The sequence below is a fragment of the Triticum dicoccoides genome, chromosome 3A, assembly GCF_002162155.2.
Source record: "Triticum dicoccoides isolate Atlit2015 ecotype Zavitan chromosome 3A, WEW_v2.0, whole genome shotgun sequence".
Taxonomy (NCBI): Eukaryota; Viridiplantae; Streptophyta; class Magnoliopsida; order Poales; family Poaceae; genus Triticum; species Triticum dicoccoides.
In genome coordinates this window covers 643,399,370-643,421,372 of record NC_041384.1, presented here as the reverse complement: position 1 = coordinate 643,421,372, position 22,003 = coordinate 643,399,370, and the positions used below count along the sequence as shown (strand labels likewise).

Here is a 22,003-nt window from a genome sequence, read left to right as displayed (position 1 = left end):
GCCCCTTTTTTTTCCTTTGTTCTGTTTTCTTTTTCATCTAGGATTCCTTTTCCTACTCTATTTCTTGTCCCCTACCCCAAGAAAACCCCCTCCCCTCCCCAATATAAATACCCCAACACCCCCCCTCTAAACCCATCAAATCAAGCCCCAAGCCCCAAGCCCTCCACCGCACCCCACACCCGCGCCGCCACCCTTGTGCCCTAGCGCCGCCGCCGCACCTCGCCCACGCCGCCGCCTCCCAACGCAGCTGCCGGAGACCTCGCCGGAGGTAGCCCCGCGCCGCATCTCTTCTTTTCCTCGGATCGTTTTCTTCTAATAGTTCTGATTCTTTTCTTCTCTTCCGATTCGTTTTCTTTCCGGTTCTTCTCTAAACCGTTCCGGTTTTCTAGATCGGTTTTTTGTTTCGGTTTTCTTCCGAAACCCTAGATCGGATTCGTTTTCTTTTCCGATTTAGTTGCCTTTGGACCGTTCGCAGGACCATTCGTCCTAACGAACGTGATCACCGGATTCTTCTAGGTTAACGAACGTCCGTTCGTTTAACCGTTCGTCTCTTTTCTTTCGTCGGATTTATTCCGCGATCGCGATCTCAGATCCGATCTTCGTTCTAGTTTATCTTCTCGCTCGTTTATCGGAATCAGGTGATTCAAGCGCCTGGAGTTTCGTTTCGAAACCGCCGTTCCGTCTAATCAACTCAAACAAGTTTTTGCCCCGGTAAAATTTGACCTAGTTTCAACTTGCTAGAACCGAGTTGTTTTCTTCCGCCGTTTGTTTTCCGTTTCTTTGTTCGGTTCGTTCTTTCTTTGCAACCGGAGTTCTTAAGTTGAACCTTCTGGTTTGTTCTCTTGTTCGAGTTTTACCTGTGCATTAGATGAGTACTTATTGTGTGCTTGTTGTTTGTCTGCGATAGATTACCCGGATTGCGCCGCTTGTTACTTCGAAACCCTAGGTCTCGCGAATCATCAGCAAGGCAAGTAACACTTTGATCATACCTTTTCTACAACCCATGTTTTATTGCATTAGATCAATCCTCTCATATTGCATGACTAGGATCTAATTAAACTGTGGGATGGGAAGTAGATGAGGTAGTACCTATTACCTATTTATTATGAAACCTTTGGGAGTTACTTCTACGTTTGCTTATTATGCCATGCTATGCTAGTAGACGTGGATTGGGTGAGTGATATCCATGACAGATGTGAGATTTATAATTAAGGGTTTATCTAAGGTGGCAACCTAATACACATCTGGGTGGATTGAGGCACCTGATGTCTATCAGGACTTGCCTGTTTTATTTTGGACCGCCACCCAGGCTCAAAGGGATCATAAGATCTTTCATGCTAGAAACTTCCGTGTGCAGCCACAAGCCATTATGGGCTCTGGCATAGTTGACTAAGTTGTGCGAACTCTTACGGGTAGACTAGCAGATGTAGGGGAAAGTAGGTGTACCGGTCTACCCACATGTAAGGTGCTAGCTCTTCCGAAAGACTGTGTCTCGATCATCCGTTTCTCAAACACCTTGTAGTGCGAGAAAACAAACGGAGGCGATCGAGTCATGTGGGGAAAAGTGCGCAAACCTCTGCAGAGTGTACAAACTAATCATGATTAGCCGTGTCCCCGGTTATGGACAACTTGAGTATCTAGTACTTGAATATCATGTGAATCTCATCATGTTACTTCTAATTAATGTTGTTGGGTTTTAATTGTTCACTTAATTGGGATTGAGAATGCTGTCAACCATTCTCAATGTTTCACAACCACCATGATAGTTAAATAAATTTATTCCTTTGCAGTAGGGAAAAATTGGCTTTATGCAAAACTGTAACCATAGAGCTTTCCACCAGCCATATATGCATATAGTATAGCTGTTTCATTCCATTACTCTCTATGTGTTACTTTGCCAGCATATTCCATGTGCTGACCCGTTTTCGGGCTGCAACTTTCATGTTGCAGACTTTTCAGACGACGAGTAAGGAGTTTTTAGGTCGTGGTTCTATACTCAGTGATGCCATTGGAGTTGATGGACCCATTTATCTTCCAAGTCTTCCGCTGTTATCGACACTAGATGGCCTTAAGCCATATTTGTTGTAATAAGTTCTCTTTGAGACAACGATGTAATAAGTGTGTGATTGCCACTCTGCTATAAATCCTTCGATGTACTGTGTGGTGTCGGCATTACTGATCCAGGGATGACACCTGAGCACAGAGCACTTGATCCATTCGGGTCGGGTCGCTACAGAGAATGGTATCAGAGCACACGCTGACTGTAGGACACGACCACTAAGTTAAAGCCATAGATCACCACTCTCTTCTCATTTTCTAACTCCTCATCTTTTCTACTCTATTAGGATGACGAACGTGAAGATTAAGTACGCTCAACCGGATGAAGGCACACCTTTTGGATTTCACCTGAAGGAAGTCACCAAGTACCTGAACATTGGATTACCAAGCTTCACGGGAACCTTCAACGCCACTCTGCCTGAAGAGGAGCGCTGGAAGATTCAAGCTCACGTTCCGGGAAGAACATTCGCGCCAATTACGAAGCCCATAGATAGTGTTTTCAATGCACCAACCTGGGGTCTGGGAAGGAGCATGGCAGCTCATATCACCATAGGACGCATTGGAGAAGTTTACCAAGAAGACCTCAAGGACACCATCTACCAGATTTGTGGACGCCGAGATGAACAATGGGAGTTATTCAGCACCAAGAAGGATAGATCCATTGCATCTTTCATACAGGAGTTAAACCAGCACATTCGACGCCACGAGAACCAGATGTGCAATGATATGATAGAGTTGAAGAATGCGAAGGCAAGGATCATCGAACTAGAAGGAGAACTGAAGTCTACACGTAAGGACTACATGGTCGAGATCGTAGCTCTAGCAAGACACAATAACGGTCTTAAGCATGAGATTGAAGAACTCAAGAGGAAGTTAGCATCCAAGGAGGAGGATGAGTACGTCGCATGTCTGGACAACTACATCATCATCGACGACACCGATTCGGATCCAAGTGAACCTGACTTTGAAGACGAAGCTGGAGCAGATATCATGGAGTCTTCCACCGGTTCAAATTTCTAGATGACCACCAGATAGTAGTAGTATTCCCCCATGTAAACATTATAGTCGAGCACTTTTGCGATAGTTTTAGATCGTTGTAAGCCCTTGTTTGATTGAATGAAGTGATTTTGTGTGCATTTGCTCATGTGCATTGGGGTAGTGTTTTCCCTTTAGACCTCATTCTATTCTCAATTCTCGTCTTTTCTAAAACCCTCAGATGCCTCCGAGACGTGACAATGGATTTCCGCCGGAGCTCAATCAGTTGATCCAGCAGCAGAATCAATTGATGCAGATGTTAGTCCAAAACCAGCAGAACAACAACAACAACCCACCACCACCACCACCTGTTGACCACTTAGCCCGTTTCCTTAGGCTGAATCCGCCGGTGTTTTCCAGTAGCACCGAGCCAATAGTAGCAGACGATTGGCTCCGCAAGATAGGAAGGGAGTTGACCACTGCCGGATGCACGGATGGTGAGAAAGTGAAGTTTGCCGCACATCAGCTTGACGGACCCGCGGCAACATGGTGGGAGAATTTCACAGCCACTTACCCAGTTGACACTGTCACATGGGATCAGTTTCAGCAAGCTTTCCGCACTGCCCATGTTTCAGCAGGAGCTATGGCCCTAAAGAAGCGTGAGTTTCGCAACTTATGCCAAGGAGGAAGGACAGTTGGCCAGTACGTTGACGACTTCAGCAAGTTAGCACGTTATGCCCCAGATGACGTTGCTACAGATGCGGCTAAGCAGGAAAAGTTTCTGGAAGGACTGAATGATGAACTAAGCATGAAATTGATGGTAGCAAGTTTCAACAACTACCAGGAGTTGGTAGATCGTGCCATCATGATTGAAGGAAAGCAACAACAGATTGAAAACCGTAAGAGGAAGTATGGACAGGGGAAGTATAACTCTGGAGCCCAGCAGAAGCCCCGTTTTACCCCTAAACCGGGATTTCAGTTTCAGCACACCCATGGAGGAGGTAGCTCGCACAACCATAACGGCCACAAGAATGGTAATGGGAATGGAGGAAGCAACAGCCAGAACCGGACCACCCCATCGACCCCAACCAAGAGAGATCTGAGTCAAGTCACCTGTTTCAAGTGTTCCAAGATCGGACATTATGCCAATGAATGTCCTGAAGGCCAGAATGGAAATGGCAATGGAAGCTCTGGGAAGAAGTCGAACCCTTTCAACAGGGGACAGGTGAACCACGTTAATGTGGAGGAGGTTGAAGATCAACCCAATGCAGTAATCGGTAAGTTTTTGGTTAAGTCATTTACCGCACTCGTGCTTTTCGACACTGGTGCATCACATTCATTCATATCAAGGGGATTTGTGGAAAAGTATAGCCTGCCCACTAGGATTCTTAAAACACCTATGCTAGTAAGCTCACCAGGAGCAGAGTACATGGCCAAACAAGGATGTTTTCAAGTGCCATTAAGTATAGGAAGGCATGTTTTCCCAACGGATTTAATGATTCTGGAATCCCAAGGTCTGGATGTGATTCTTGGTATGGATTGGCTGTCGATGTATGGAGGAAACATCGATTGCGCCAGTAAGACAATTTTGCTTACCACACCAGAAGGAAGAAGGATCAAGTATGTATCCCGGCATGTGCCAAACAGGACACAAGTAAATTCCTTATCAGGAGTTGTGCAGGAGGAAGTACCAGTGGTAAATGATTTTCCTGATGTATTTCCTGAGGAATTACCAGGCATGCCACCAGATAGAGACATTGAGTTTTTGATTGAGTTATTGCCAGGTACAGGGCCAATACCGAAGCGACCGTACCGGATGCCAGCAAAGGATTTGGTGGAAATTAAGAATCAGATTAAGGAGTTATTGGATAAAGGTTACATTCGCCCAAGTTCTTCGCCTTGGGGATCACCCGTACTTCTAGTGGAAAACAAGGATGGATCATTAAGGATGGTTGTACATTATCGGGGATTGAATGAAGTAACCATCAAGAATAAGTACCCACTGCCAATGATCAACGCTCTGTTTGATCGGTTGCAAGGAGCTAAAGTGTTTTCCAAGATCGATTTGCGATCAGGGTACCATCAATTGAAGATTCGGGAGCAGGACATACGTAAGACAGCATTCACCACGAGATATGGACTGTATGAGTATACCGTTATGTCATTTGGATTGACTAACGCACCTGCCTATTTTATGAACCTGATGAACAAAGTGTTTATGGAGTTTTTGGATAAGTTCGTCGTAGTGTTCATTGATGACATCCTAGTTTATTCAAAGGATGAAGAGGAGCATAAGGAACATTTGCGTTTGGTTTTGGAGAAACTAAGGGAAACATCTTTTATACGCCAAATTCAGCAAATGTGAGTTTTGGTTGAAGGAAGTTGGATTCCTCGGACACATTATATCCGGAGAAGGTATAGCAGTTGACCCCACTAAGGTTGAGACCGTAACCGAATGGGAATCACCAACGACCGTTGGAGAGATCCGGAGTTTTCTTGGACTCGTAGGATACTACCGGAGATTCATTGAGAATTTCTCAAAGATTGCGAAGCCTATGACTGAATTGTTGAAGAAGGATACTAAGTTCAAATGGACTAAGGAGTGTGAGGCTAGTTTCCAGGAGTTGAAGAAACGTCTGGTCACCTCACCAGTATTGATTTTGCCAGATCAGACCAAGGATTATGAGGTGTATTGCGACGCTTCATGTCGAGGACTTGGAGCAGTGCTTATGCAGGAAGGAAGAGTTGTTTCGTATGCTTCACGACAACTGAAGCCTCATGAGTTGAATTATGCCACGCATGATTTGGAGTTAGCAGCCGTAGTGCATGCATTAAAAACGTGGAGACATTTCCACATTGGAAATCATTGTGAGGTGTACACGGATCACAAGAGTTTGAAGTACATTTTCACTCAGAAGGAGTTGAACCTCAGACAAAGGAGATGGTTGGAGCTCATCAAGGATTATGATATGAGATTGCATTACCATCCCGGAAAAGCTAATGTGGTAGCTGATGCATTGAGCCGAAAGAGCCATGTCAACACCCTAGTGACGGGGAAAGTACCAAAGGAGTTAGCAGAAAACCTTCGTGAGCTATGTTTGGAAATAGTTCCGAGAGGCTATGTAGCAGCATTGGAGATACAGTTAACATTGATGGATAAGATCAGAGAAGCTCAGCAATCTGACAAGGAGATTGCTGCTATAAAAGAGAAAATGAGTAAAGGAAAAGCAAAGGGATTTCGTGAGGACGAGCATGATACCTTATGGTTTGAGGACCGTGTTTATGTGCCCAATGACCCGGAGATCAGGAAGTTGATTTTGCAAGAGGCACATGATTCCCCGTATTCGATTCACCCAGGGAATACCAACATGTATTTGGATTTAAAGGAAACATTCTGGTGGACCGGAATGAAGAAGGATATTGCAGCATATGTAGCAGTTTGTGACGTATGTCAGAGAGTAAAGGCAGAGCATCAGAAGCCAGCAGGATTGTTACAACCATTGCCGATACCCGAATGGAAGTGGGATAAGATAGGCATGGATTTTATCACAGGACTACCCAGGACGAAAGCAGGCTATGACTCGATATGGGTAGTAGTTGATCGTTTGACGAAGGTAGCACATTTTATTCCAGTTAAGACCACTTACACCAGTGCTAAGTTGGTGAAGATATACATGACTAGGATCATTTGTTTGCATGGAGTTCCGAGGAGTATCGTATCAGATAGAGGAACTCAATTTACCTCAAAGTTTTGGAATCAGTTGCATGAAACTTTAGGAACCAGACTAGAGTTCAGCACAGCTTTTCATCCGCAGACAGATGGACAGGCCGAGAGAGTCAATCAGATTTTGGAAGATATGCTGAGAGCTTGTGCACTAGATTATGGATCTAGCTGGGACGATAACTTGCCGTATGCGGAGTTTTCTTATAACAACAGTTACCAAACCAGTTTGAAGATGGCACCTTTCGAAGCTTTATACGGAAGGAGGTGCAGGACACCGTTGTCATGGGACGAAGTTGGAGACCGTCAATTCTTTGGACCAGATTTGATTAAGGAGTCTGAACAGAAAGTTAAGTTGATTCGCGATAGGCTCAAGGTAGCCCAGTCCAGGCAGAAGAGCTACGCAGATTCTAAACGCAAGGAGACAGTTTACGAAACAGGAGACAGAGTTTATCTTCGAGTATCCCCACTTCGAGGAGTTAAGCGCTTTGGAGTTAAGGAAAATTAGCACCACGTTTCGTTGGACCGTATAAGATCTTGCAACGTATGGGAGAAGTCGCTTATAAGTTGGCATTACCAGAGGGACTGTCAGGAGTTCATGATGTATTCCATGTTTCACAGCTGAAGAAGTGTCATGCCGAGATGGCGGAGGTACCGCTAAGAGATACCGTGCCACTCGAAGCGATTCAGTTGAAGGACGACTTAACGTATGAGGAGAAGCCAGTCAAGATTCTCGATTATGCCAGCAGAGTTACCCACAGCAAGGTTATCAATATTTGCAAAGTTCAGTGGAACCACCACTCAGAGGATGAAGCCACCTGGGAGAGAGAAGAAGATTTGCTCAAGGACCACCCTCACCTATTTTCTAGCCAACCCGAATCTCGAGGGCGAGATTCATCTTAAGGGGGGTAGGTTTGTAACATCCCAAATTTGCAATTTGGAATGTTATACACTAGATCATCATGCATGTCATATTTTCTTGCATTTTGCCCGATCCTAGAAATTTCACGCAACTCAAGGACCCTCGGAGAGAGTTGGAGATTACGTTATTTTCATATTTGAGAGTTTTCTCAAATTTTGAAAAGAGGATCATTTGATTTATTTATTTCATCTTCAATAATTTTCCGGTGTCAAAATATATGAGAGAGGGAATAATATGACTTTCCCAAAATTTAGGAAAAATGAAGATCTAATGGATAAATCAAATTTTGGTTTTGCCGGAGTTTTGTTTGCATTTTCTTTGGATAGGGAAAAATGCGTGTTTTCAAAAATTGCATTTTAGGTCCGGAGTAAAGTTCATTTTGTTCGGCTCATTTTTAGGAGTCGGGGAAAATTTACTTTAGGATTTTTGGAGTTCGTTTAGTTTTCTTTTTTTTTGTTTTCTGCGCGTGAAAACCAGTTAAAAAAAAAGGAGCAGCGCCCCAGCCGGCTGGCCAGGCCCCAGCCTCGCGCACGCGCCAGCGCAGGCAGCCAGGCAGCGCCGCCGCCTCTTGCTTCTAGGCCGAATCCTAGTAGGATTCTTAGCCCCTTTTTTTTCCTTTGTTCCGTTTTCTTTTTCATCTAGGATTCCTTTTCCTACTCTATTTCTTGTCCCCTACCCCAAGAAAACCCCCTCCCCTCCCTAATATAAATACCCCAACACCCCCCCTCTAAACCCATCAAATCAAGCCCCAAGCCCCAAGCCCTCCACCGCACCCCACACCCGTGCCGCCACCCATGTGCCCTAGCGCCGCCGCCGCACCTCGCCCACGCCGCCGCCTCCCAACACCGCCGCCGGAGACCTCGCCGGAGGTAGCCCCCCGCCGCATCTCTTCTTTTCCTCGGATCATTTTCTTCTAATCGTTCCGATTCTTTTCTTCTCTTCTGATTCGTTTTCTTTCCGGTTCTTCTCTAAACCATTCCGGTTTTCTAGATCGGTTTTTTGTTTCGGTTTTCTTCCGAAACCCTAGATCGGATTCGTTTTCTTTTCCGATTTAGTTGCCTTTGGACCGTTCGCCGGACCGTTCGTCCTAACGAACATGATCACCGGATTCTTCTAGGTTAACGAACGTCCGTTCGTTTAACCGTTCGTCTCTTTTCTTTCGTCGGATTTATTCCGCGATCGTGATCTCAGATCCGATCTTCATTCTAGTTTATCTTCTCGCTCATTTATCGGAATCAGGTGATTCAAGAGCCTGGAGTTTCGTTTCTAAACCGCCGCTCCATCTAATCAACTTAAACAAGTTTTTGCCCCGGTAAAATTTGACCTAGTTTCAACTTGCTAGAACCGAGTTGTTTTCTTCCGCCGTTTGTTTTCTGTTTCTTTGTTTGGTTCGTTCTTTCTTTGCAACCGGAGTTCTTAAGTTGAACCTTCTGGTTCGTTCTCTTGTTCGAGTTTTACCTGTGCATTAGATGAGTACTTATTGTGTGCTTGTTGTTTGTCTGCGATAGATTACCCGGATTGCGTCGCTTGTTACTTCGAAACCCTAGGTCTCGCGAATCATCAGCAAGGCAAGTAACACTTTGATCATACCTTTTCTACAACCCATGTTTTATTGCATTAGATCAATCCTCTCACATTGCATGATTAGGATCTAATTAAACTGTGGGATGGGAAGTAGATGAGGTAGTGCCTATTACCTGTTTATTATGAAACCTTTGGGAGTTACTTCTACGTTTGCTTATTATGCCATGCTATGCTAGTAGACGTGGATTAGGTGAGTGATATCCATGACAGATGTGAGATTTATAATTAAGGGTTTATCTAAGGTGGCAACCTAATACACATCTGGGTGGATTGAGGCACCTGATGTCTATCAGGACTTGCCTGTTTTATTTTGGACCGCCACCCAGGCTCAAAGGGATCATAAGATCTTTCATGCTAGAAACTTCCGTGTGCAGCCACAAGCCATTATGGGCTCTGGCATAGTTGACTAAGTTGTGCGAACTCTTACGGGTAGACTAGCCGATGTAGGGGAAAGTAGGTGTACCGGTCTACCCACATGTAAGGTGCTAGCGCTTCCGAAAGACTGTGTCTCGGTCATCCGTTTCTCAAACACCTTGTAGTGCGAGAAAACAAATGGAGGCGATCGAGTCATGTGGGGAAAAGTGCGCAAACCTCTGCAGAGTGTACAAACTAATCATGATTAGCTGTGTCCCCGGTTATGGACAACTTGAGTATCTAGTACTTGAATATCATGTGAATCTCATCATGTTACTTCTAATTAATGTTGTTGGGTTTTAATTGTTCACTTAATTGGGATTGAGAATGCTGTCAACCATTCTCAATGTTTCACAACCACCATGATAGTTAAATAAATTTATTCCTTTGCAGTAGGGAAAAATTGGCTTTACGCAAAACTGTAACCATAGAGCTTTCCACCAGCCATATATGCATATAGTATAGCTGTTTCATTCCATTACTCTCTATGTGTTACTTTGCCAGCATATTCAATGTGCTGACCCGTTTTCGGGCTGCAACTTTCATGTTGCAGACTTTTCAGACGACGAGTAAGTAGTTTTTAGGTCGTGGTTCTATACTCAGTGATGCCGTTGGAGTTGATGGACCCATTTATCTTCCAAGTCTTCCACTGTTATCGACACTAGATGGCCTTAAGCCATATTTATTGTAATAAGTTCTCTTTTGAGACAACGATGTAATAAGTGTGTGATTGCCACTCTGCTATAAATCCTTCGATGTACTATGTGGTGTCAGCATTACTGATCCAGGGATGACACCTGAGCACAGAGCACTTGATCCATTCGGGTCGGGTCGCTACAATATTCAATGCTGAAATCAGCAGAGGTAGAAGTCAAAAAGGAACATCAAGTGTTGATGGTGAATAAAACCACTAAGTTCAAGAAAGGCAAGGGTAAGAAGAACTTCAAGAAGGATGGCAAGGGAGTTGCCGCGCCCGGTAAGCAAGCTGCCGGGAAGAAGCCAAAGAATGGACCCAAGCCCGAGACTGAGTGTTTTTATTGCAAGGGAAGTGGTCACTGGAAGCATAACTGCCCCAAATACTTAGCGGACAAGAAGGCCGGCAACATGAAAGGTATATGTGATATACATGTAATTGATGTGTACCTTACCAGTACTCGTAGTAGCTCCTGGGTATTTAATACCGGTGCGGTTGCTCACATTTGTAACTCAAAGCAGGAGCTGCGGAATAAGCGGAGACTGGCGAAGGACGGGGTGACGATGTGCATCGGGAATGGTTCCAAGGTCGATGTGATCGCCGTCGGCACGCTGCCTCTACATTTACCTACGAGATTAGTTTTAAACCTCAATAATTGTTATTTAGTGCCAGCTTTGAGCATGAACATTGTATCAGGATCTCGTTTAATTCGAGATGGCTACTCATTTAAATCTGAGAATAATGGTTGTTTCATTTATATGAGAGATATGTTTTATGGTCATGCTCTGATGGTGAATGGTTTATTCTTAATGAATCTCGAGCGTAATCCTACACATATTCATAGTGTGAATACCAAAAGATGTAAGGTTGATAATGATAGTCCCACATACTTGTGGCACTGCCGCCTTAGTCACATAGGTGTCAAACGCATGAAGAAGCTCCATGCAGATGGACTTTTAGAGTCTCTTGATTATGAATCATTTGACACGTGCGAACCATGCCTCATGGGTAAAATGACCAAGACTCCGTTCTCAGGAACAATGGAGCGAGCAACCAACTTATTGGAAATCATACATACTGATGTGTGCGGTCCAATGAGCGTTGAGGCTCGCGGTGGCTATCGTTATATTCTCACCCTCACTGATGACTTGAGTAGATATGGGTATGTCTACTTAATGAAACACAAGTCTGAGACCTTTGAAAAGTTCAAGGAATTTCAGAGTGAGGTTGAGAATCAACGTGACAAGAAAATCAAGTTCTTGCGATCAGATCATGGGGGAGAATACTTGAGTCACGAATTTGGCACACACTTAAGAAAATGTGGAATAGTTTCACAACTCACGCCGCCTGGAACACCTCAGCATAATGGTGTGTCCGAACGTCGTAATCGCACTCTATTGGATATGGTGCGGTCTATGATGTCTCTTACCGATTTACTGCTGTCATTTTGGGGCTATGCTTTAGAGACTGCCGCATTCACTTTAAATAGGGCTCCGTCGAAATCTGTTGAGACGACACCGTATGAATTATGGTTCGGGAAGAAACCTAAGCTGTCGTTTCTAAAAGTTTGGGGATGCGATGCTTATGTCAAGAAACTTCAACCTGAAAAGCTCGAACCCAAGTCGGAAAAATGCGTCTTCATAGGATACCCTAAAGAAACTGTTGGGTATACCTTCTACCTCAGATCCGAAGGCAAGATCTTTGTTGCCAAGAATGGGTCCTTTCTAGAGAAAAAGTTTCTCTCGAAAGAAATAAGTGGGAGGAAAGTAGAACTTGATGAAGTATTGCCTCTTGAACCGGTAAGTGGCGCAGCTCAAGAAAATGTTCCTGAGGTGCCTGCACCGACTAGAGAGGAAGTTAATGATGATGATCATGAAACTTCAGATCAAGTTACTACTGAACTTCGTAGGTCCATGAGGACACATTCCGCACCAGAGTGGTACGGCAACCCTGTCTTGGAAATCATGTTGTTAGACAACGCTGAACCTTCGAACTATGAAGAAGCGATGGCGGGCCCGGATTCCGATAAATGGCTGGAAGCCATGAAATCCGAGATAGGATCCATGTATGAAAACGAAGTATGGACTTTGACTGACTTTCCCGATGATCGGCGAGCCACAGAAAATAAATGGATCTTTAAGAAGAAGACAGACGCGGATGGTAATGTGGCCATCTATAAAGCTCGGCTTGTCACTAAGGGTTATCGACAAGTTCAAGGGGTTGACTACGATGAGACTTTCTCACCCGTAGCGAAGCTAAAGTCCGTCCGAATCATGTTAGCAATTGCCGCATTCTATGATTATGAGATATGGCAAATGGACGTCAAAACGGCATTCCTTAATGGTTTCCTTAAGGAAGAATTGTATATGATACAGCCGGAAGGTTTTGTCGATCCTAAGAATGCTGACAAGGTGTGCAAGCTCCAACGCTCGATTTATGGGCTGGTGCAAGCATCTCGGAGTTGGAACATTCGTTTTGATGAGATGATCAAAGCGTTTGGGTTTATGCAGACTTATGGAGAAGCCTGCATTTACAAGAAAGTGAGTGGGAGCTCTGTAGCATTTCTCATATTGTATGTGGATGACATACTGTTGATGGGAAATGATATAGAATTCTTAGAAATCATAAAGGCCTACTTGAACAAGTGTTTTTCAATGAAGGACCTTGGAGAAGCTGCTTATATATTAGGCATCAAGATCTATAGAGATAGATCGAGACGCCTCATTGGTCTTTCACAGAGTACGTACCTTGACAAGATATTGAAGAAGTTCAAAATGGATCAGTCAAAGAAGGGGTTCTTGCCTGTATTGCAAGGTACGAGATTGAGCACGGCTCAATGCCCGACCACGACAAAAGATAGAGAAAAGATGAGTGTTGTCCCCTATGCCTCGGCCATAGGGTCTATCATGTATGCTATGCTGTGTACCAGACCTGATGTAAACCTTGCCGTAAGTTTGTAGGAAGGTACCAAAGTAATCCCTGCATGGAACACTGGACAGCGGTCAAGAATATCCTGAAGTACCTGAAAAGGACTAAGGAAATGTTTCTCGTTTATGGAGGTGACGAAGAGCTCGTCGTAAAGGGTTACGTCGATGCTAGCTTCGACACAGATCTGGATGACTCTAAGTCACAAACCGGATACGTGTATATTTTGAATGGTGGGGCAGTAAGCTGGTGCAGTTGCAAGCAAAGCGTTGTGGCGGGATCTACATGTGAAGCGGAGTACATGGCAGCCTCGGAGGCAGCACAAGAAGCAGTCTGGGTGAAGGAGTTCATTACCGACCTAGGAGTCATACCCAATGCGTCGGGCCCGATGACTCTCTTCTATGACAACACTGGAGCTATTGCCCTTGCCAAGGAGCCCAGGTTTCACAGGAAGACCAGACATATCAAGCGTCGCTTCAACTCCATTCATGAAAGTGTTCAAAATGGAGACATAGAGATTTGTAAAGTACATACGAACCTGAATGTAGCAGATTCGTTGACTAAACCTCTCCCTAGAGCAAAACATGATCAACACCAGAACTGCATGGGTGTTCGATTCATCACAATGTAACTAGAATATTGACTCTAGTGCAAGTGGGAGACTATTGGAAATATGCCCTAGAGGCAATAATAAAATGGTTATTATTATATTTCTTTGTTCATGATAATTGTCTATTGTTCATGCTATAATTGTGTTATCCGGAAATCGTAATACATGTGTGAATACATAGACCACAACATGTCCCTAGTGAGCCTCTAGTTGACTAGCTCGTTGATCAAAAGATAGTCATGGTTTCCTGACTATGGACATTAGATGTCATTGATAACGGGATCACATCATTAGGAGAATGATGTGATGGACAAGACCCAATCCTAAGCTTAGCTCAAAGATCGTGTAGTTCGTTTGCTGTAGCTTTTTTGAATGTCAAGTATCATTTCCTTAGACCATGAGATTGTGCAACTCCCGGTTACCGTAGGAGTGCCTTGGGTGTGTCAAACGTCACAACGTAACTGGGTGACTATAAAGGTACATTACAGGTATCTCCGAAAGTGTCTATTGGGTTGGCACGAATCGAGACTGGGATTTGTCACTCCGTATGACAGAGAGGTATCTCTGGGCCCACTCGGTAATGCATCATCATAATGAGCTCAATGTGATCAAGTGGTTGATCACGAGATCATGCATTATGGTACGAGTAAAGTGACTTGCCGGTAACGAGACTGAACAAGGTATTGGGATACCGACGATCGAGTCTCGGGCAAGGAACGTACCGATTGACAAAGGGAATTGTATATGGATTGATTGAATCCTCGACATCGTGGTTCATCTGATGAGATCATCGTGGAGCATGTGGCCAACATGGGTATCCAGATCCCGCTGTTGGTTATTGACCGGAGAGTCATCTCGGTCATGTCTGCATGTCTCCCGAACCCGTAGGGTCTACACACTTAAGGTTCGGTGACGCTAGGGTTGTTAGGAAGACTTGTATGTGATTACTGAATGTTGTTCGGAGTCCCGGATGAGATCCCGGACATCACGAGGAGTTCCGTAATGGTCCGGAGGTAAAGATTTATATATGGGAAGTTGCCATACGGTCGCCGGAAAGGTTCCGGGGCATATCGGTATTGTACCGGGGCCACCGGAGGGGTTCCGGGGGTCCACCGGGAGGGTCCACCTCTTCCGGAGGGCCTTATGGGCTGTATGGAGAGGGGAACCAGCCCAAGTGGGCTGGGGCGCCACACCCCCTAGGGCCCATGCGCCTAGGGTTGGGGGGAAACCCTAAGGGGGGCGCCCCCTTGCTTGGGGGGCAAGCCCCCCTACCCTTGGCCGCCGCCCCCCCTCTAGATCTCATCTAGAGGGGGCCGGCCCCCTTCCCCCTTCCCCTATAAATAGAGGGATGAGGGGAGGGCTGCAGACAACATCCAAGGCGCAGCCCCTCCCCTCCCAACACCTCTCCTCCTCCATAAGAGCTTGACGAAGCCCTGCCAGAGTACTGCAGCTTCACCACCACCACGCCGTCGTGCTGCTGTTGGAGCCCTCTTCCTCAACCTCTCCCTCCTCCTTGCTGGATCAAGGCGCGGGAGACATCCTCGGTCCATATGTGTGTTAAACACGGAGGTGCCGTCCGTTCGGCGCTAGGATCTTCGGTGATTTGGATCACGACGAGTACGACTCCATCAACCCCGTTCTCTTGAACGCTTCCGCTCGTGATCTACAAGGGTATGTAGATGCACTCCTCTCTCCCTCGTTGCTAGACGACTCCATAGATTGATCTTGGTGATGCGTAGAAAATTTTAAAATTATGCTACGTTCCCCAACAGTTTGGCCATTGCGAAGCAAACAAGCTGAAAATGAAAGGCCGGTTTATAAATTACGCATGATTATATGCAAGAGACAAGGGAGTAAGAAACATACTAATATGTGAAATGGTATAAACCGGAGACTAATGCAATAAGAGAAAAAGGTAATACTGGCACATGATTACTCAGACACTGTTAAACCGGAGCATAATTATGAAGGTATAATGCTCCTCCGATTTATCAGAGGGCTAATGGCATAGACTGCTTATACAAGGTTAAACCGCCTATATTGGTGCAAGGAGAAACGGATCTCACAGGGACATAGAAATAGATCTCACAGTGACATATAAAATTTTCGGATCTAAGATAAGACAGAAAAGCAAAAATAATTGGATCTAGAAGGGGTGCAGAACCGAAGCAATTTATGAAGGACTAGATCAGTTCTTTGCGCATAAGGGTTTGTGATGACAATGGTAGGTTAGCTACGGCAAGGGATACGTCAAGCACGAAGTGTCCATCTACAGACTAAAAGCAGAACAGGGAAGAACAACACTGAAGCACTGATGAACTTCAGAAGAACTGCGAAGAATGTCAAAACCCTAGAACAGATCTGTGGCGAAAAAAGCAGAGAACTTACCAGAGCTGGTGAGGAAGCGGAAAGGCGCCGCCGTATTCTGGTGCGTTCAGGGTGATGCAGCGGCCAGGGTCGGAGCAGAGGCGACGGCCGACGGCGGCGGCGGAGCTCCAGAGGCTGAGCAGTGCAAGGAAGACGGCGCGAAGAGGCACGAGGGGGAAAAGGTGAAAATGACCCCTCGGTCCTATTTATAAAGGCAAGGGATAAGTGTCAGGCGCAAAAATCGAGGGGCCAGAAATTTGGAAGTGAGGCGGAGCTGTCGCCTCGATTGTCGGAGACCCATTAATGAAGATGTGTCATACACAGTTTTTAAACAGATGATGTCATGACGGTTTACCACGATCCGAGAAGATGATGTCACGGCGGTTTACTAAAATATGAGAAGATGTTGAAGACGAAGTTTTTACTAAGGATTGACGTGAACCTGTTCAAATCAATCTGGGGCCTAATGTTGGGGATATTACTGCTGGGCGTAAACCGGCCAGGAAAGGCCGGGTTAACTTCATCCGTAGTTGATTATGCTTGAAGCCCATGTAGACAGAAGAGGAAAGGTCCAGGGCCCAGAACCGGTTTAAGGCCCGTAGCCGTGAACCAGCATTTGTATGAAACTTGTATTGTAAGATAGAAAGAGTGGAGACCGAACCGGACACGTTTATGAGCCGGTCTCGGGACTCTGTAAACTGATGGGCGCCGCCCATGTATATAAGGGGACGGCCCGGGAGCGGTTCAGGACAACAGACAACAACTCGAGAGTCAGACAAAGCGGATTCGTTCCCTGGCCTTCGAAATCCTAGCAATACCAATCACAACTAGATGTAGGCTTTTACCTTCCTCGAAGGGGCCGAACTAGTATAAAATTCCCCGTGTCCCTTTGTCCGGTTTAACCCGTTAAAGCTAACCCGTAGCGATGGCTCCATGACTAAGTCCTTTCACAAGGACATCTGTCGTGACAAACCCACGACACTTCGTGCTGGCTATATGGAAACCACAAGTCGGTGAGCTGCGGCTTTTGTTGCGGGCAGCGAAGGTTTTGCTACGATTGGCGATGGATTTGTTGGGGACTGACAACTGCTTTTTGCTAGCATCGACATGTGAGGTGTTGCGGCCGGTGGCAACTTTTCATGGAACCTATGACTACTTTTGTTGGGAATCGGCAGTCAGAGGGTGGCGCTGAGCGCCGCCCAGAAACGCAAGCTGTGGGCCCGACATGGAAAGTAGGTGGACGGGAAGGCGACAGGGTATAGAGAGCCGACGCGGAGTGCTAGATGGCGACCGACACCACCGACAAGCCAGGAACCAGAAGGGGAATGCAGGTGCATGGCTAGCCAGATCTTGGTTTGGCTTCACTGCATGTTGTTCCAAGCCGCCAACGATGCCTCATATGAGTTGCGATGCCAGCTTTTGCAATTTTTTATGGTCACGGTGTTCTTGGCAGGCGGTTGAGGCATCGCGGGCTCGCGGCGGATCTTTGCCGACACTGCCCTATTCCCGGTAGCCATGCACATGTGCTCTCCAGTGTCAATTATGGCGACATGGAAGCACACATACGTAAGAAAACTAATAATGGGGTTAACTATTTAGAAATAGAATATTTTAGGGTTTTTTTATGTGAATTCTAAAATTATTAATACCACACTACACCTCCTTTTTTATGATTTTGTTACAGGCTGAGGTGGAGGTTGTAGGTACAAATTGTTCGGGGAAAGGGGTATAGACAGCCTCCTCAACACAAGCTTCCATCTCCTGCTCCAGACATCGGCGCTTGCCCGCGCCAGTCCATGAAAGGTGGATGAAGGTGAGTTTGACTATGCAACTTGCCCGCCCTAACAGATGGAATTGATTCACGATCAGCCTCCTTCGGACCCGGTAGCTACAGCCCTTACTGAATCTCGTCTTTCTCTCGGCGCCGAGAATTTTTGACGTGTCCGGGTACTCAACACTCCCCCGGTTAAAGATATCTAACATGCCTATCTTGTTACATATTGCTAAACCCTCACAAGGACCTACTCGTTTAGTAAAACAATCAGCTAAAACCAGCGAGAAAATAGTGGAGGAGAGGACATGTACTCCCGCAAATCTCCTATGTAACATATTTATCCATAAGTTTAGGATTTTGTATTTTGAATACGAAGACTTCATGGGTATGTACGAATCAGAGTTTTCCATTTAAGATAAAAAAAGTGAGCCCATCTATACAACAATGTCCCCTTTCTTTTCCCTTTTGTAAAATGACCATGGCAAAGCTTTCCTCCTCTTTATCTTCGTTGTTGAGTCTGTGGATCCGCTTCCTCCTGCTTATCGCTTCGACGGCTCGTAGCTGGGAGAGGTTAGGGTTTTAGTCCTTACTGAGATAGCGAGGTTAGAGTTTCTCGTCATGAGTAAGCGACATCGAGATTTGGTGCAAGGTTCTTTACATTGATTCAAGGGTTCTTCATGTTGGTAGTATGGGAGAGGAGTAGGGGTGGGCATTCGGTAGAAACCAAAAGTTCGGTTTATACCATTCGGTTTATTTTTAATTTCAGTTAACAAAACCAAAAACCAAAAATAACATGCAAAAACAACTAACCGAAAATTCGGTTAGCGGACCAATTCGGTTTGGTTTTCGGTTTAAACCGACTGATTGCAGCGTTGCTGAGAAGCTACAGCGAGCGCATCATACAAGAGCTTCCTGACCTCTTATATAGCCGGTCACCTTGTCCCTGAAGCGTAGCTGACCGATGTGGGACTAAACAAGTAACACTCCACCCGGTGCACACTATCAGCCAAAGGAAATACTATTTGGGCCATGCAATTAAGTGTGTGGGCCAGATCACACCAGCTGGGCCAGATCACGCTATGTGTGGCTGCATGCATGCAGGCGCACGGCCGTGAAGTAGTTGCATGCGAGAGGTGCTGCCTCGAAAGAAAATTCTGACGAGACGTGCGGACGTGGGATGCCTCACACTGGAATTGCGTTTCAGTTCGGCTTGGCATTTGGCGAGATGTGCAGTCGTGCGGGACGCCTGTACTAAAATTGCGTGCACTTCGGTTTTTCCTTCGGTTATCGGTTAACTACCGAACCGGCCGATTTTAATTCGGTTATTAAACATAGAAACCGAATTTGAATATAGCAGCAGCAAAAACCGAAAATTTGATTTTTTCGGTTTCGGTATCGGTTCGGTATTCGATTGGTCGGTTTTTATGCCCATCTCTATAGAGGAGCGTCGACGTGTTGTTTTGCCGGTGGGAGTAGTCGTCCGGTAGTCCAGAAACCTCAATGCATTTTTTACTATTTGATTGATGGAGGTGCTTTGTGAATTTTTACAAACAGTGGCAACCCAGCCATTTTTCACGCCGGAGAAGATCGGACGCGGCGGAGCGGGCCGATCGATCGCGCTGGTACTTCCGGAACGCCCCTGAGAAGAGGTTCGTGGCACCACCGGCGCATACCGCGCCACGGTACACGTAGCCAGCTAGGTTCTTCTTTATGCCTACTCCCGAATAACCACGTACTCCATGGACACGTCGCCTCTCCTCCCGGAAAACGAAAAGAGTACACGCGTGGCCCTTCCGCGGCGTGCTCCGGGATCGCCGTATCGAACTCTACGGCGGTATAAATAAACCTCCCAGCCTCTGCCCTTCTCCCGCATCACTAGCTACAAACAACTCCCTTGCATTTGGTTTGGAGACCGACCTATTGCTATTTGTCACAGTAGTAGTACAAAACAAGCGTCACCTACGTAAGATGGAATACCAAGGGCAGCAGGGCAACCTCGTTGACCAGCACGGCAACCCGGTCGCGGCACCTGGAGGAGCCACCGCCGTGACGGGAGCGCCCGCCAGGGAGGAGCACAAGACCCGCGGCATACTCCACCGGTCCAGCAGCTCCAGCTCCAGCTCGGTACGTATAGGCTCTCTCTTCTTGCGCGCAATGCATCGATCGGCTGTAAATGGATGCATGTACTGCCATTGACACGTTGTTATTCCCATGGCTAGCCTAGTACTATCAAACTTGTACTCTATTAATTTGCTCCGTTTTGATTGATATAGTCAGAGGACGATGGCATGGGTGGACGGAGGAAGAAGGGTATCAAGGAGAAGATCAAGGAGAAGCTTCCCGGGGCCCGCAAGCAGACTTACGGCCAGCCGGCTGCGCCCGCCGGCATGACCGGCACCGGGGCGGCCGGCGGCCCTTACTACGTGCAGCCCGCTCCGGCTGGCACTGCAGCGCACGGGACCACGGCTACGGCCGGCACCTACGGGCAGCCCGCTCCGACCGGCATGACCGGCACCGGGGCGCACGGGACCATGGCGGCTGGTGAGAAGAAGGGCATGAAGGACAAGATCATGGAGAAACTCCCGGGAGGTCACAAGAACGAGCAGCACGCCATGCCGACCGCTGGCGCCTACGGGCAGCCCGGGATGACTGGCACCGGAGTGCATGGGAACACCGCTCCCGGTGGGGGCTATGGTGGTCAGCCAGGGCACGCTGGTATGACCGGCGCTGGAACGCATGGGAGCGCGACAACGGGCGGAGCTTACGGTCATCAAGGGCACCCAGGAGTGACCGGCACCGGAGCACACGGGACCACGGCGACCGGCGGTGCTTACAGCCAGCAAGGTCACGCCGGGGTGACAGGCACCGGCGAGAAGAAAGGTATTATGGACAAGATCAAGGAAAAGCTGCCTGGCCAGCACTAGGCGCCAGTCAGCGTGTTTGTGAACAATAGGCATGAGCGGAGGTAGAGCAATAAGCCGATAAGTGGCGCACGTGTGTGTGGAGCGTTGGAGTAGTTGGTATGCTACAGTGCCGTAGTGCAGATGACACATGAGGCCGGATGCTAAGGTCCACACTACAGCGATCGTACCGTTCTGCAGAAGATCTCAACCCTACGTCGATGTATGAGCATGCTGTAAGTTGTAACCGTTGTGTGAAGTTTCACTATGTTAAATATTACTTTGTGTGCACAATAATGATGCATAGGCCTGGAGTAATCTTTTTTTATAAAAACCTTATATAAATATATTTGTGTGTTGTTTGTATTTGTTTCCCTATAAAAGTATCATTGGCTTCTACATCATTTGATGCACACAACCATTATTGTGAATCTTTTAATCCGAAAAGTCAAACGGCAATTGTAATTGTCCAAAAAAAGTAGACATTCCCACTCGGTCCGAGCCTTAAGTTGATTGGTCATCCAACCTAAAGCTGGTCGTAATGGCAAGTATCATAAACTAGTATTATGCATATGATACTAGTGTATGATACTACATCCGTAGTGCATAGTATTATATGTTAGTATCATAGATGATTTTATTTATTGCCATGCATGACACATAGTAGCACAACATTTAATATGATACGGTATCATGATATAATACTCAACCCTTTCTTTCTTCATTTAATTCTATGCCACCATATTAAATTTGCCTAGTTGACATGTATGATACTACCTATGATACTCCCATTACGACCAGCCTAACTTGCTTCCAAACATGCTAGAGATGCTACTCCCTCTGATCTATTAATCAATTCTTCTACATTTCTCTATTTAATGTAACTACTACCTCCGCCCGGGATTGTAGGCCCGGCGAGCCATCGAGCTAAGCCCCTTTTTTCAAGGCCGCTGACATGCATCGTTGCTTTTTCTCTCAATCCGTGTCTGAAGGCAACACACGCGACCGAGGGGGTATTTGTTTACAGGGACTTATTGATGTAGGGACTTAAAAAGGTTT

The 22,003-nt window shown here is 46.3% G+C and overlaps 1 protein-coding gene across 1 annotated transcript; it reads left to right on the top strand.

Annotated features, from left to right (window-relative positions):
• The first annotated feature begins 19,926 nt into the window (after positions 1-19,926).
• On the top strand, positions 19,927-21,310 carry LOC119272452 (cold-shock protein CS120-like). Its single transcript, XM_037553938.1, has 2 exons — positions 19,927-20,168; positions 20,318-21,310. Exons 1-2 carry the CDS (start codon positions 20,013-20,015, stop codon positions 20,966-20,968), a joined length of 807 nt encoding a protein of 268 aa, XP_037409835.1. The 5' UTR covers positions 19,927-20,012; the 3' UTR covers positions 20,969-21,310.
• The last annotated feature ends 693 nt before the right edge of the window (positions 21,311-22,003 follow it).

Bases quoted from the DNA above. Each gene is read 5' to 3' on its own strand.
- LOC119272452 (XM_037553938.1), top strand. From the start codon at position 20,013: ATGGAATACCAAGGGCAGCAGGGCAACCTCGTTGACCAGCACGGCAAC. The intron at 20,169-20,317 runs GTACGTATAGGC...TGATTGATATAG, and splicing joins GCAGCTCCAGCTCCAGCTCG to TCAGAGGACGATGGCATGGG.